At 35.4% G+C, this 14,773-nt stretch overlaps 1 protein-coding gene across 1 annotated transcript in view; it reads left to right on the plus strand.

The window, feature by feature from the left end:
* The window catches only part of LOC143203522 (WD repeat-containing protein 47), a 254,652-nt gene that overhangs the window by 26,346 nt on the left and 213,533 nt on the right, over nt 1-14,773 (plus strand). The window contains exons 2-5 of the mRNA XM_076415703.1: nt 1,591-1,876; nt 5,695-5,852; nt 5,914-6,086; nt 12,421-12,918. Of these exons, the coding sequence (XP_076271818.1) occupies nt 1,591-1,876; nt 5,695-5,852; nt 5,914-6,086; nt 12,421-12,918 (1,115 nt within the window). The remainder of the gene's footprint in view (nt 1-1,590; nt 1,877-5,694; nt 5,853-5,913; nt 6,087-12,420; nt 12,919-14,773) is intronic.

The raw sequence follows: 14,773 nt of genomic DNA on the forward strand, positions 1-14,773 counted from the left end.
CGCGCCTTGCAAGGTTGCAACCGAATTTCTCTAACTTTTTCAACGTTGGAACGAAGATTCACAACTTGTTTGGAATTGTTACCGATTTATAATTATATTAGGAAACTTTACATCACCGATACACCTTAAAATATGTAATTATAATACGAAATTATTAAAATAATATTTAAATAAGACCTTAAAACAACTACGTCTTAATTATTTGAAGCGTTTCCCATTCATATCTCTTTTTGCGGAAATAACTTTTTTTCTGATTGTAAATACGTCAAATTGTCAACAAATAGTTTCTTGTTCGATTCTGTGGTGGTCAATGTTGTATTAATATTGCCTTATCAAATAAACTTTGTCTCGCCATTTTAGTCGACAAGTAGCACAAGACGGGAACAACTAATTTTATTTGTTTCTTATTTGCTACGCTATATACGTCATACCGTCGGCACAGCTCACTCTGCGAGAAGTTATCCTGTGAATTCTCAAATTAGATATGTGCTTAATGTTTATTTACGTTAGTTGACTTCAGTGACAATATTTTGCTCATACATTGACTATACTTAAATATTGTTCAAAGTGCTTGAAACACATACCTGGCTATAAAAATTTGATAAATCACGTTATTCAATCAAATATATATTATTTGCCCTTAATCTGGTGAGGTATAACTCATCGAACTTTGATGTACAAGAATCCAGATATTTAATATTAGCTTTTTGTAATCTCACCATGACGGGATTTGATTCACATTTATTGAAAGCACTTATTTAATAAATATTTTCGTTAGTGAATAGCAGTGAATGTTCAGTAAGTTCAATTAGAAGCCCATTTTTTTGTCTCGTTGTCATTCGAATCTTGTAGGAATATATTCTAACTTCATGCAGACTTGTAAAACTTGTAAACGAATAATATTCCATATTATTTGGTAACTGAAAAAAGAACAAGATTTTAGGGATTCGTACACAAAATAAATGACAAATAACGTTAATTTTTATCAAGAGTATTATTTACCTGGATATTACTTTTATAAGACACTTTATACTTTATGGATGGTATATAAATATTATATGAGTAATAAATACTTATATTAGAATGATTTTCACTACAATTAATGACCAATGTTCAAGCTACACCGACTGGTTCGCGCTTTGCAAGATTCCAACCAATTTTATCTAACTTTTTCAGCATTAGACTGAAGATACACAACTTGTTTGGAATTGTTACCGATGTATATTTATATCAGGAAACCTCACACCAATGCACGTTAAAATATCTAATAATAATACGAAATTAATTAAATAATGTTTAAATAATGCTTGTACCCATACAAACAGGCCAGTGCCACCAAAACAACTACGTCACGCCCAGATTTTCAGCGTTTTCCATTCATATCCATTTTTTTTGCGGAAATAACTTTTATTTCGATTAATGTAAATACGCAAAATTGCCATAAAGTAGTTTCTTGTTCGATTCTGTTGCGGTCCAATAATGTTATATTAATATTGCCTTATCAAATAAACTTTGTCTCGCTATTTTAGTCGACAAGTAGAATAAGACGAGAACAACTAATTTTATTTGTTTCTTATTTGTCCTCCGCAGGTTGCAAATACGCTACGTCATGCCGTCGGCACGGCTCACTCTGCGAGAAGAGGACGTGGTGCGACTGGCACTAGAATTCCTCCATAACCGCGAGCTCCACATCACCCAGCTGAGCTTGGAACGTGAGACGGGCGTCATCAATGGTAATTACAGCGACGACGTGCTCTTCCTGCGACAGCTCATCCTAGACGGACAGTGGGACGATGTGTTGGAGTTTATTCAGCCCTTGGAGGCCCTCAAAACCTTCGATATGAGAAAGTTCAGTTATGCGATACTCAAACACAAGGTAGGTATGAAGATTTACGTGTAAATTATATATAAAAGTTCTATGATGGGTTTCCACAATTAAATTAAAATTCTCCGATATAAAAGGTCATATCCCAAGATTGGGTGTGTTTGTCAATAAGATAAACTTGAAATATTAGACATTCTGGGTGAGTATATCGTGCAAGAGTCTAATAATGAATGGCACGCGACGTTTCCAATTCTTGTAAATTATATGTATATACCAGGTGCACCGGAAAGTCATTACCGGTTTTTCTAACACTTGTCGCTAGGCTTAACTTTGCAGTGTTATGATTTGACACATATGTCTTTTTATTCTACTGACGTCAAGCTTTAAAGCTTTACATTTTATAACTTGCGAAAGTAATACCGTCATAGACCGAAAATCTCCTTGAAAATGCCAAGTTTGGTGCCAAGAAAAGCGACTGAAAGTCATCGTTTGCTGGTAGAAATTTAGGGTTGAGCATGCTCTAAATGAAAAGTGGTGATTTGGATGTGCAAGACAAAGGTCGTTCTGGCAGACCAGAAAAAAGGTTGAAGATGAAAACTGCAAGAATTATTGGATGAACATCCAACCCAAACAACTGGCAGAAGCCTTAAATGTGGCGCAAGAAACGATCAGCGATCGATTACGAGCAATGGAGAAAATCCAAAAGATGGGAAGTTGGGTGTCACATCAATTGAATGATAGTTAAATAGAAAAATGAATAATCGTTTGTGAAATGCTTCTTCAAAGGTATGATCGGAAGTTATTTCTATGTTGAAATTGACGAGTGATGAAGTGGGTTGATTTTGAAAAACCCTGAGCGCGAAAAATCATGATTATAACCTGGCGAAGCGACTCCAAGGCCAAATTGTTTTGGTCGCAAGACAACGCTCTGTGTTTGGTGGGTTGTTGCTGTTGACACCTGGTGAAACAGTTAATAGTGATCTCTATCCACAACAAATGATCAATTTGAATCATGCTCAACAATTGTCCAGAATGAGCCTAAATACATGACAAAGTGATTTTACATTACGATAACGCGCCATCATTAAGCAAAACTGGTCAAGTAAGCGTTAAAAGCACTTGGATAGTTTTGCTCAAAGGACAAATAGTTTTTTTGGGGTGGCAAATACTATTAAATATTTAATTAAATAAATAACTTTTATTTTAATAAAATGTTTTAATTTTAATAAATAAATATTTCTAGTACGCCTAGTATATAATATAACATAAAGAAAAAATTGTTTTGGATTCACAAATCAACCTAAAATATCCCTCGAATCTCAAGTTAATATTTTTTTGAATAATTTTCATTGTTGATATACTAAATGTAATGTGAAGAACCTTTATAAACATGTTTAATTTTAAAAGGAAGATAGAGAAAATAAATAATATCTAAGAGGACAAATTTTTTTTATTTATAATTATCTATTGTATAAAAAAGTATGCTAAATTCTTAATCTTATACTCTCCATACTACCCATGAGAGTTCTAGGCGCACTTCTTTTATGTGCCCCTTCTTTTAAGGTCTATGAGGATTTATCTAGCTTTACAATCATAATCTATACAGTTATGCGCATCCCAAATTTAACATATAACAGGTCAATTGGGCAGGTCCATGTAACAGTAACATGTCAATGTAACAGGTCCCCGGCTTGACACATAGATGGCGCTACTAGAATTAAATCCATATGTTTTTTAGTTAGACTTAACCCTCAAAAGATGCGTGTATAAATTTGACAGCTGTGGGATCATTAGTTTGTGAATTTTAGTGAAGTATATTTTGATTGAAGCAACTTTTGTTATTGTGAAAAAAAATGGATAAAAAGGAATTTTGCGTGTTGATAAAATATTGCTTTTTGAAGCGAAAAAATACAGTTTAAGCAAAAACTTGGTTTGATGCCGAGTTTCCGGACACTGTCCCAGGAAAATAAACCATCAAGGATTGGTATGCTAAGTTTAGACGTGGTAGGGTGATACACTGATTATAGCGACCCTCCAACTTTTCGATACCATTTTTGTAGTCAAATCGTTCCTTTGCTTCAAAATAGGCCTCAGATTCGTCGATCTGAGAACAGGAAATAGTCGCTGGGGGGCAGATCTGGAGAATACGGTGGATGGATTGATTTTTGCCATCATTTTCACTAACTTGTGACACGGTGCATTGTTTTGGTGAAGTAGTACTTTCTTTATATTCGATGCGGCCATTTTTAGGCGATTTCGTCCTTCAAATGGTCCAATAACGCTATGCAATAGTCGCTGTTGATAGTCCTTCCTTTTCAAGGTAGTCAATGAAAATTATTCCATGCGCATCCGAAAATATAGACGCCATAACCTTGTCAGCTGGCTTTTGCGTTTTTTCACGCTTTGGAGCGGGTTCATCGTGTGCAGTCCACTCGGATGACTGTCGATTGGACTTGGGTGTGAAATGATGGAACTATGTTTCATCCATTGTCACATATCGACGCAGAAACTCGGGTTTATTACGCTTGATTATTTTCAAACGCTGCTCCGATTCATCAACTCGTCAGTTGATATCTTTAGAGTATCTGCTATTTCATTCAATTTCAATTTATGGTCATTCAAAATCATGTTGTGGATTTTTAGAATGTTTTCATCGGTAACAATCTCATTTGGGCGTCCACTGCGTTCACCGTCTTCGGTGCTCATTTCACCACGTCTAAGCTTAGCATACCTATCTTTTATGGTTGATTTTCCTAGGGCAGTGTCTGGAAATTCGGCATCAAGCCAAGTTTTTGCTTCAACTGTATTTTCTCCCTTCAAAATGCAATATTTTATCAACACGCGAAATTCCTTTTTATCAATTTTTTTCAAAATAACAAAAGTTGTTTCACTCAAAATGCTATAATTCGCAAACTAATGATCCGACAGCTGTCAAATTTATACACGCATTTTTTGAGGGTTAGGGCTAACTATGTTATATGTTTATAATACGTTTAATAAATATTATGTTTTCATATGGATTTAATTCTAACAGCGCCATCTATGTGTCAGGCTGGGATCTTTTCAATTGACCTGTTACTATTTGTAATAGAAATATGATCGGTACAACAACAAATGAACGATTAGATTGATCGTAGTTCATTGGATTCAGTCTCTCGATAGATGCGATATGGCAACGTCGCAGAACAAAGTCTGTAATATGCTGAAATATAAACTACAGTCTATCCAATAAAACAACCAGTGCAGTTCATCAAGATATATGACTTCAGCAGGTCACAATGTTCCCACATTAACTTAGAAATTTAGATTACAACGTTTGTCGGTTTGTAAGCTCTGTTTATTGTCACTAATGTTTTAAAGAATTTTGTAGACATTTGACAACAGTGTCGACCATTACCAACACAAATTGAATTTTATGGATTGATTCGGTCACATGTTCTGACGCATCAGAGAACATTCTGTCTTTTTTTAACTAGGGTAAAATGAGAAGGAAAAATTTGAATGACATTTTTACAAACTTCCTTCATACAGACAAATACAAACAACATTTGGCAGTATATGTGACGTCATCTATGACGTTTATTGACTATTTTATTGGAAGGGCTATACAAGACTGGGCATGTAAACTAAATTATCCCCTGTATTATATTTTACCAATTTTTCACAATACGTGCCATTTTAAAATTAAAACATGATCAGCATATACTCAAGGATATAATAGAAATGTGAATATGTGTATCATCTCTTATATTACAGCCACACAAAAACCAAAATTTACATAATTATAATAGATCGGCCATTTTAATGATGATAATGTCCGAGCTTACTCAGGAATTGACAAAAAAAATATAAATATAACCATTTTTCAGTATATCGAGCTACTCTGCATTAAATCCGAAGCTAACGTTCAAGGATCTAGTGTCGACAATGCGGTCGAGGAAGTGGTGAAGGTGCTGAACGAGCTGGAGAAATACTGTCCAACGAAAGAAGATTACTCAAACCTGTGTCTATTACTAACCCTGCCCAGGTAAATGTGTCTTATTTATCCATTGTTGAAGCGAGATTATTTAATTTTTTTTTATCTCAAGACTCACAGACCATCTACAGTACAAAGACTGGAACCCATCGAATGCTAGAGTGCAATGTTTTCGGGAGGTGTACCCTCTGGTGGCGGAATTTCTTCCCGGCGATAAGAAGACTCCCGACGCCAATGCCAACATTTGTTCCCGAAACGATAGACTGATTCAACTGGTGATTAAAGGTGATTTTTCTGATATTTTCTATTGTTGTTTCATTACACGGTTTTAGACCTTAATATCCAATAAAATCCAATATCCAATAAATACACAACAAAATTATTTTACTATTATTGGCCATTAACGACCATTTATTGAATTAAATAGTATAAATCAGAAATGAACAGAGGCTATACTCTGCGTCTTTTATAGTGATAATATATAAGAAAAATAGTAATTACTATTTGCAGTCAAAAACACGGTTCGACTGTGTTTTTCTATTCGTAATATTAGACGAAGATGTACGAATCTTTTCCTGTATAAATTGTGAGAGAGGAAAGGACGGAGATAATTCTTGGAGCAGTTCATTTTATAGGTGCTTATATTTTCCAACTGTAGTATAAGCGAGACGGAGATGTATATATTCCTTCACGTACTAACTTTAAAAAATAAAAGGAAAATATAATTACTGAATACTGTTACCATGCAATTAATAATTTAATTTTAAAGGAAGTAGAATTGCTTTTATATTTGAGTGTTCTGTGGATCTGTAGAAGGGAATATAATTTTTCAGTAGAATGAGGGTATTATCCCACAAATATTTTATCGTTTTTTAATATGTTAATTAATATTTTTAAATAATATACTATAATAAATATACAATAACTACTAGAGCTTTTTACATAAAATAAATGCTTTATTTATTATTGAACGGAAATATATCGAGAGAGTTAGATCATTCATGGATTTTGCCATCGTTTTAACTGACTTGCGACACGGTGCATTGTCTTGATGAAAACGCACTTTCTTTTTCTTCAAATACGGCCGTTTTTCGGCGATTTCGCCTTTTAAACGGTCGGATAACGCTATGTAATAGTCGCTGTTGATGGTCCTTCCTTTTTCGATGTAGTCAGTGAAAATTATACCATACGCATCTCAAACTACAGACGTCATAACCTTGCCAGCCGACTGTTGCGTTTTCCCACGCTTTGGAGCGGGTTCATTGTGTGCAGTCCACTCGGATGACTCTCGATTGGAGTTTGGAGTAAAATGATGGACCCATACTTCGTCCATTGTCACATAACGGCGCAAAAACTCGGGTTTATTACGCTTGATCATCTTGAAACACTGCTCCGGATCATCAACTCGTCGTTGTTTTTGGTCAAAAGTGAGCTGGCGCGGCACCCACCTTGCACAGAGCTTTCTCACATGCAAATATTCGTGAATGATATGATGTACACGTTCAGTATATCTTTAGAGTCTGCTGTTTCATTCAATTTCAATTTACGGTCATTCAAAATCATTTTGTGGAGTTTTTTAATGCTTTCTTCGGTAACAACCTCTTTTGGGCGCCCACTGCGTTCACCGTCTTCGGTACTCATTTCACCACGTCTAAACTTAGCATACCAATCCTTGATGGTTTTTTCCTGGGGCAGTGTCCGGAAACTCGGCATCAATCCAAGTTTTTGCTTCAACTGTATTTTTTCGCTTCAAAACGCAATATTTTACCAATACGCGAAATTCCTTTTTATCCATTTTTTTTTCACAATAACAAAAGTTGCTTCACTCAAAATGCTATAATTCACAAACTAATGATCCGATAGCTGTCAAATTTCTACACGTATCTTTTTAGGGTTAGGGCTAACTAAGAAACATATGCATTTAATTCTAATAGCGTCATCTATGTGTCAGGCAGGGGACTTTTCAATTAACCTGATGATGCCGTTATGCGGTATATGCTTACTTAACAAATTGAAGGAGGTATTGTTGCAAAAAATCTAGCAATAGTCAGTAAGAGGATGACATCTTATATTACACAACTTAAATTAATATAAAACATATTTTTGTGTACTCGACAGTATGTATATTAAATCCTGAGAATTTCATTCAAATACAACGTGGGGCAAAAGTCTCGCTACCATTTCGATTGCCTATAACTTTGGTCAAAGAAATGATAAGTAAATTTGGTTTTCATAAAAGTTTATTTGGTCTTTAATTTTTTTTCGTTATTGAAAAATTATATCGGCTAAATGCATTTTTCATGACATCCTACAACATCTGAGGCTGAATTTCTTCAATTTCGTTATGAATATTGTCTTTAAGATGTTGAATCGTTTGGGGCTTATTCACATAAACTTTTGATTTTAAAAAACCCCATAAGAAAAGTCTGATGCTGTTGAAGCCGGTGATCTGGCTGTCCATGCTAAATAGCTACTTCGCGAAATTAGTCTTCGTGGAAAAACGTCATTCAATAATTGAATTGTTGAGCGAACTGTGTGTGCTATGGCCCCGTCATGCTGAAACCACATGTCCTTTAGTCCTGGCTCTTTCGTTTCAGGCACAAGAAAATTTGGAATCATGTTTTTGATACCGTTCAGTAGTAACAGTAACTGCAACACCTTGGTAAGCTTAAAATAAAAATGGAGCAATGATGTTTCCAACATGAATACCACACCATACAGTTGTTTTTAGTGGATGCAATGATGTTTCATGAATTAATTGAGGATTCTCTGCTCTGAGGTGGCCACTGAAAAGAAAATGGTCCTCATCACTCATTATCAATTTAGACGAAAAATCTTCAATCTCACCAAACAGCCTTAGGATTGCCCTACTGTACTCAACTCGTTGATCAGGATCTCAAAATTCAAATTCAGTTTTCAAAATTCGCCTTAAACTGCGCGCAGAAATGTGTAACTGGGAACCACGTCTCCGACTTGATGTTTCTGGAGACTCTGCAACTCTAACGCGCACCGGAGCCACATTTTCAGCGTTACGAGACGTCCGTTGTCTTCCAGAACGAGGCGGCCTGTCTGCTGTCGTACCGTACTGTCGAAAGTTCGCATGCAAACGATAAATTGTGATTTTGTGAGGCACTGGACGATTAGGATATTTTTGACGCAATTTTCGCTGAGTGACAATAATGGAACGATTATTTTCAATAAATATTGTCACTGTTTCTGCTCGTTCTTGTGGCGTATATTTATCCATAATAAAATTTGGATGTCTACACAACACAATGGTTAAAGCGAAACTAAGCGAAACGTCACATAACCAAGACGGCGCGGAATCAAAATGGTAGCGGGACTTTTGCCCCATCTGTTACATAGTGTAGTTTTCTAAGCTGGCTTACTACTGCAGTATCATTAAAATTATGAAAAATTATTGAAAAATTACGGTATGCTCCATCATTCAATCTGATTTCATAATTTATATCAATCCGTAATAAATGTGATTGTGATTTGGAAAAATAATGTTTTTTTATATATATTTTAAAGTCTCCTTTTACCAACTATGGGTTTATCTGGACTGGGCGTAAAGTTTAACGTGGGCTTCGAACCACGGTCCTCAGCATTAAGCCTACCGACCGGCGAGTGACCAATTTTAGAAATCATCCCAGAGGACATCCGGTCTTACCCAGCCTGGTTACTGGCGTGACTGGGATCATTTTCCTTGTCGGATTTTACACTCTTGCCTAGAACATTCACAAATTTTAAACAATCACAAACATAAATTTACGACCATGCCCCAGCAGGATTCGAACCCGCGGCTATCGCAACAGTACGAGGATCGTCCCATCGCCTTTACCACTGTGCTACCAAGCCGGCAATAATGTTTTCTGAATCCAATTTTCTGATGAAGTATTAAATAGGCTTGTTTTAATTTTCAAGTAATTTTAGTGCCTCCGAGTATATTTTTATAATGTATCCGTCTAGCAGCTGTAATATTTTCGAAAACTTGTTCTGTTTTGTTTTTTTTTCTTCAACTATATCGAAATGTAGGCTGTAAGGTGTGGGCTGTGCCGCATAAGGAATGATCCAAGCCAAATAATTCCTTCTTTAGTGTTGAAACTAAAGAATATCGTAATTATAATTACATACCTACTGATTGTTGCAAGAATATTTTAAGAAGGATATTCCAAAATTAGTTGTGTGTTTATACAGTAACTTTCACTGCTAATGTTATCGTGCATAATAATATACGATGAAAATACGACAGTCCTTATTGTTTCAACTATTTGAATGTCCATGTGATTTGACATTTAGGAGTACTTAGTATTGTCAAAAAATATAAGATATTTTAATGATCATAATAAAATAAACTATAACGTAATGCATTCCTTGCTATACAATACCGATGTTCTCAAAAAATAGTACGACCAAATTTATTTTGCAACGTAAATCCTCTTGAATTAATATCATATTTAGGAAAACAACTATAAGTCATATGGAACTGTATCATGTGAATAGGGTAGTTGCGGAATGATACATGTAGAATTTTTGGTGACAAAATCGCGGAAGAAATATCGTAATAGAAAAAAGAGACCCACATAATAAGTTGGTGACTGAGTTAACCAAGAACTGCACTCAGACTACGTCTGTTACTCGGTGTTGTTGGTCTTCGTTGTGACAACACGTCGTTCAATTTGTTCAGTCGATGTCGGTAGGTGTAGATGACAGTTTGGTTCGGTTTTAGCAGCTAGTAATCCATTTTGCTGATCTACATGCACACTTTATGACTTTATGGTCACAAAATATTTCGTTTTAATATCTATGTGGATAACTCTCCTGGACTAATTCGTGACGTTGTTACGCTTGAGAAAATCGTAGATCTACTTTTCATCACCAGTCACACTATATAATAGAAAACACTTCATTTTTTTTGCAACCGCGATGTTGAAATGGTTTATGACCTGGAAATTGCATTTTCAGTATATTTGTGTTCTAGCCATTTTCCCTCTTTTTGTTTATTATAAATAGTTGAATCATCAACTTTGAGATTTTGAACGAATAAGTCTTAGAGTCTATTGTCTATCAACTACTTTGGTCCTTCAGACCATTGTTTTGTCATTGACGTCAAAATAACTTACACATCACCAAGCCATTGACCACTTTTAAATCGTTGAAATCAAAACGGACAATCGCGATGTAACGGAACAGCATCACCATAAGTTTCCAAAAGTGCCTCGACAGCAGATTTCTTCAAATAAACTCAATAATACAAAATGGAAAGCTGTTAATCTATATAGGGAAATGTGAAAACTATCGAAATTAACAGTTAATTTAGGTTGTTTAACAGTTGTTTACTTTGATATTTCGTCTTTTCACCAACAAATGTCACTGTAATCTGAAAAGTCGCGGGCCTAACACATAGATAGTGCTAGGTTTCTTGCATTTACCGCTTTTCCAGTGAGTATTAAGCTTCGAAAGATTGTTGTTAAAATTTCATTATATTTTACGCCTAAGTTCGGATCAAAAACCTCAAAAGAGTGGATCAAGAACAATTTCGTGTTTTAATTTTACAGTGCTTCTTGATCAGAAACAGAAACAACAATAAAATGTTGGTTTGCTGACTTCAAACGTGGTTGTAAAGACAAAGATGATGCAGAACGCAGTGAACGTCCAAATAATGTGGTAATACCAGAAAACATAAAAAAAATCCACAGTTGCTTGAAAAAAGTTGCATGAGTTAGCCAACATCGCACATATATCAAAAGAGTGTGTTGGTTTTATATTACATGAGCATTTAACTATGAAAAAGCTCTGTTAGTGGGTGTCGCGTTTGCTCACTGTTTACCAAAAACAAAACGTTTTGATGATTCTGGTCTGTGTTTGGCCATGCTTAAGCCAAAAAATCCAAGTTTTCTGTCGACATGTGACAATGAATGAAACATGGATCCATCACTTCACTCCGGAACCACAACAACCGTCATCTGAGTGGACAGCAACTGGTGAACTTCGTCCAAAGCACCCGAAAGCACAGCAATCGGTTGGAAACGTTATGGCCTCGGAATTTTGAGATGTGCGCGAGATGATGCCATCAACGTTTGAAGGCCGAAATTGCAAAGGAGCGCATATGGCAAAGGAAAAAAAATTATCAAGACAATGCATCGTGTCAAGTCAATCAAAACAATGACAAAACTACATGAATTGAATTTAGACTTGCTCCCGCATCGACCGTATTCGCCAGATTTGGCTTCCAGCGACTACTGGCTGTTCACATACCTCGAAAAAATATTCACCCTTAAGAAATTTCGCTCGAATGAAGAGGTTATCGCTGAAACTAAGGCCTATTTTAACGCAAAGATAAATCGTTCTATAAAAATGCTATTGAAATGTTCTTGATGGAAATGGCTCTTGATGGAGAATACGTTTAGAATAAAGCCAATTTTTAGAAAAAAAACGCGTTTTTGTTATGCCCTGGACTTTTCAGCCCATATATTACATGTAAATCTAATATAAATAATATTATTCTTTGAAAAAATGTTCAATTCTCTGTATTAAATATGTCTGCCAAATGTCATATCAATTTGACTTTTTTCTTTCAGCTCTAATTATTGAAAGTAAAATGATTATTTTCCAGGTATTCTGTACGAATCGTGTGTAAATTATTGTCAAGCCAAAGCGACGGGTAGCGGAGACTCTCACAGCCAGGAGATGAGCTTCTCCCGACTGCTGGACGGAAGTGCCGGCTTCAGTGACAGCGATCTCTCTTTGTTGTCTTGGCTGCAGAGTGTGCCCGCAGAGACCTTCTCCGTGCCGTTCGAACAGAAGACGCTGAATGTCGACGTGGAACGCCTGGAGAGACCCTCGCTGGAGACCTCGTGGACCGAGCACATGCTTGTCACTCCTATCAAGCCAAAGACCTTCCCGCACTCGGCCATGCCCTTCACCAGGCCCAGATCCGCCGCCGATATCATGACGCGTTCTCTGATGCCCGTCCTCGATGGGTTACCCTACGGCATGTCTCAGAGCACGGCTGTTACCAACGGAAATCCACGAAACATGGTGATGAGTACTGGTGACATCAGCCTGACTGGACCGATGTCGCGAAGCAGTTTTGCCAGTTTCCATCTTACCGGTAAGTATTTATGTATGATACAAGTTCCTTACTCGCGGATTTGTTCTATGGTCCAAAATAAGTAATAAAATAGATTAATAATTTTTTAAATTATCTGTATTGGGAAGACCAAGCTTCGTTTGAGTCTTTGGCATGTTTGATTTTTATATGTGTACGAAGACAGCCAATGAAACACTATCATATAGCATCAAAGAGAGGGAAATAAAAATCTATAAACGTCTGATATTTTTCCACAATATTTACCAAAATACCAGGTGTACCGGAAAGTCATTACCGGTTTTTCTAACAGATGTCGCTAGGCTTAAGTTTGCAATGTTATGAGTTAACACGTTTAGTCAATTCAAAACAGCAGTGACACGGGTGATGTGTCAAAACGTCGCAATGTTGCCGTAGCAACTCTGAGTTTTAGTACATTTTGGCTCTGACATATAACAAAGTTTTAATATAAATAAAATAATTGAACAAATATTCTATTAAATACAATTTATTTTAACATTATAGTACATCAAATGCATTTATGATCGAACAACTTAAAACTACAATTAATTTGACAGCCACAGTAATGTATATGTTACAGTTGTCTGACATATAATAAAATTTTAATATAAATAAAATAACGAAATTATATTATCGAAGAACTTAAAATTACAATTAATTTTACAGCCGCAATAATTTATACGTTAGAGTTGTTTTATTATATATACATTAAACTTTTTTCCACACTAGTATAGGTAGGCTTCTAGACGCGTTTTTTTATGTAGTGGTATCCCCCCAAAGCCTAATCGACCTAATTAACAATTATATATCTGAGTAATGTATTTTACTTTCATTAGATGGCATATTTCTGTTTTGCGCTTAGTGCTTATTTCTTTCGATGCAATGTATCCTTGTAAAGTCATTATGATATTACTATATTCCTCTTTAGTTTGTCGTGTTACTAGCTGTATACATCTTTCTTGATAAAACAACATTTAATCATGACATTCTACTTAATGCATTTGCCATATCTGCAAAAGAGTTAGTATTATTTCTCTCCTCATATATGTTAACCAAATATTCATGTATATTCTGAACAATAACACACATGCTCATAAAGCTTTCACACTCTATAATACAATTCCGTACAATTAAAGCATATTAATAGTATACTGACCTTTAGTGGTTTCCTCTTTCATCATCCTGTCTTGGTAATTGTCAGCCTTGAATCATAAACCAACATTCATAAAGTTTTATCCAATCACTGTCACTTTCACTTATTTTCAATCTATCAAAAACTTGTTCAAGATTCTACCACTTGTCAAAAATTGTATTCTTTTAAAAGCAATCTCTGGAAGCTCCATTAAACCCCTTCGTGGGTTATCTTTACACCACTTAGATCCTATATTACCCAACAATGTATGAACGGATGTTCTACGTCCCTCAAATAGCTGTAAAGACTAACAATTTTCTCTGAAATAATTCGATTAAATTAAAACATAATACTTACTGCTTTTATACATTTTGTATATTTGATCCCTGAAACATCAATCTTATCTTGATTCGTCAGCTGTCTCGCATAAACACGGTTTCTTTTTGGTGAATTTAAGGTTATATTTTTTATTTTTTGAGATATTTTAGTGGTCGTGTCCGTACTAATATTCAGTGCAGCTGCAAAGCGCAACAAACATTTTTAATAAAAACCAATTTCAAATTTATTAAAACAAACCGTTAAAACAAGGTTTGCGGGTTTATAACCCGTAATCATAATATTTTGAAGAATTTTCAGACGTTTGGCAAACGGACAACTTTTGCAGGCTCATTACGTTACGTGTTCGAACTTCTCTAACAGCATTCTATCTCTTTTTAAATAGAATAA

The sequence above is a fragment of the Rhynchophorus ferrugineus genome, unplaced genomic scaffold, assembly GCF_030347505.1.
Source record: "Rhynchophorus ferrugineus isolate W39M unplaced genomic scaffold, kcgeb_rfMv2 rfM10, whole genome shotgun sequence".
NCBI lineage: Eukaryota > Metazoa > Arthropoda > Insecta > Coleoptera > Curculionidae > Rhynchophorus > Rhynchophorus ferrugineus.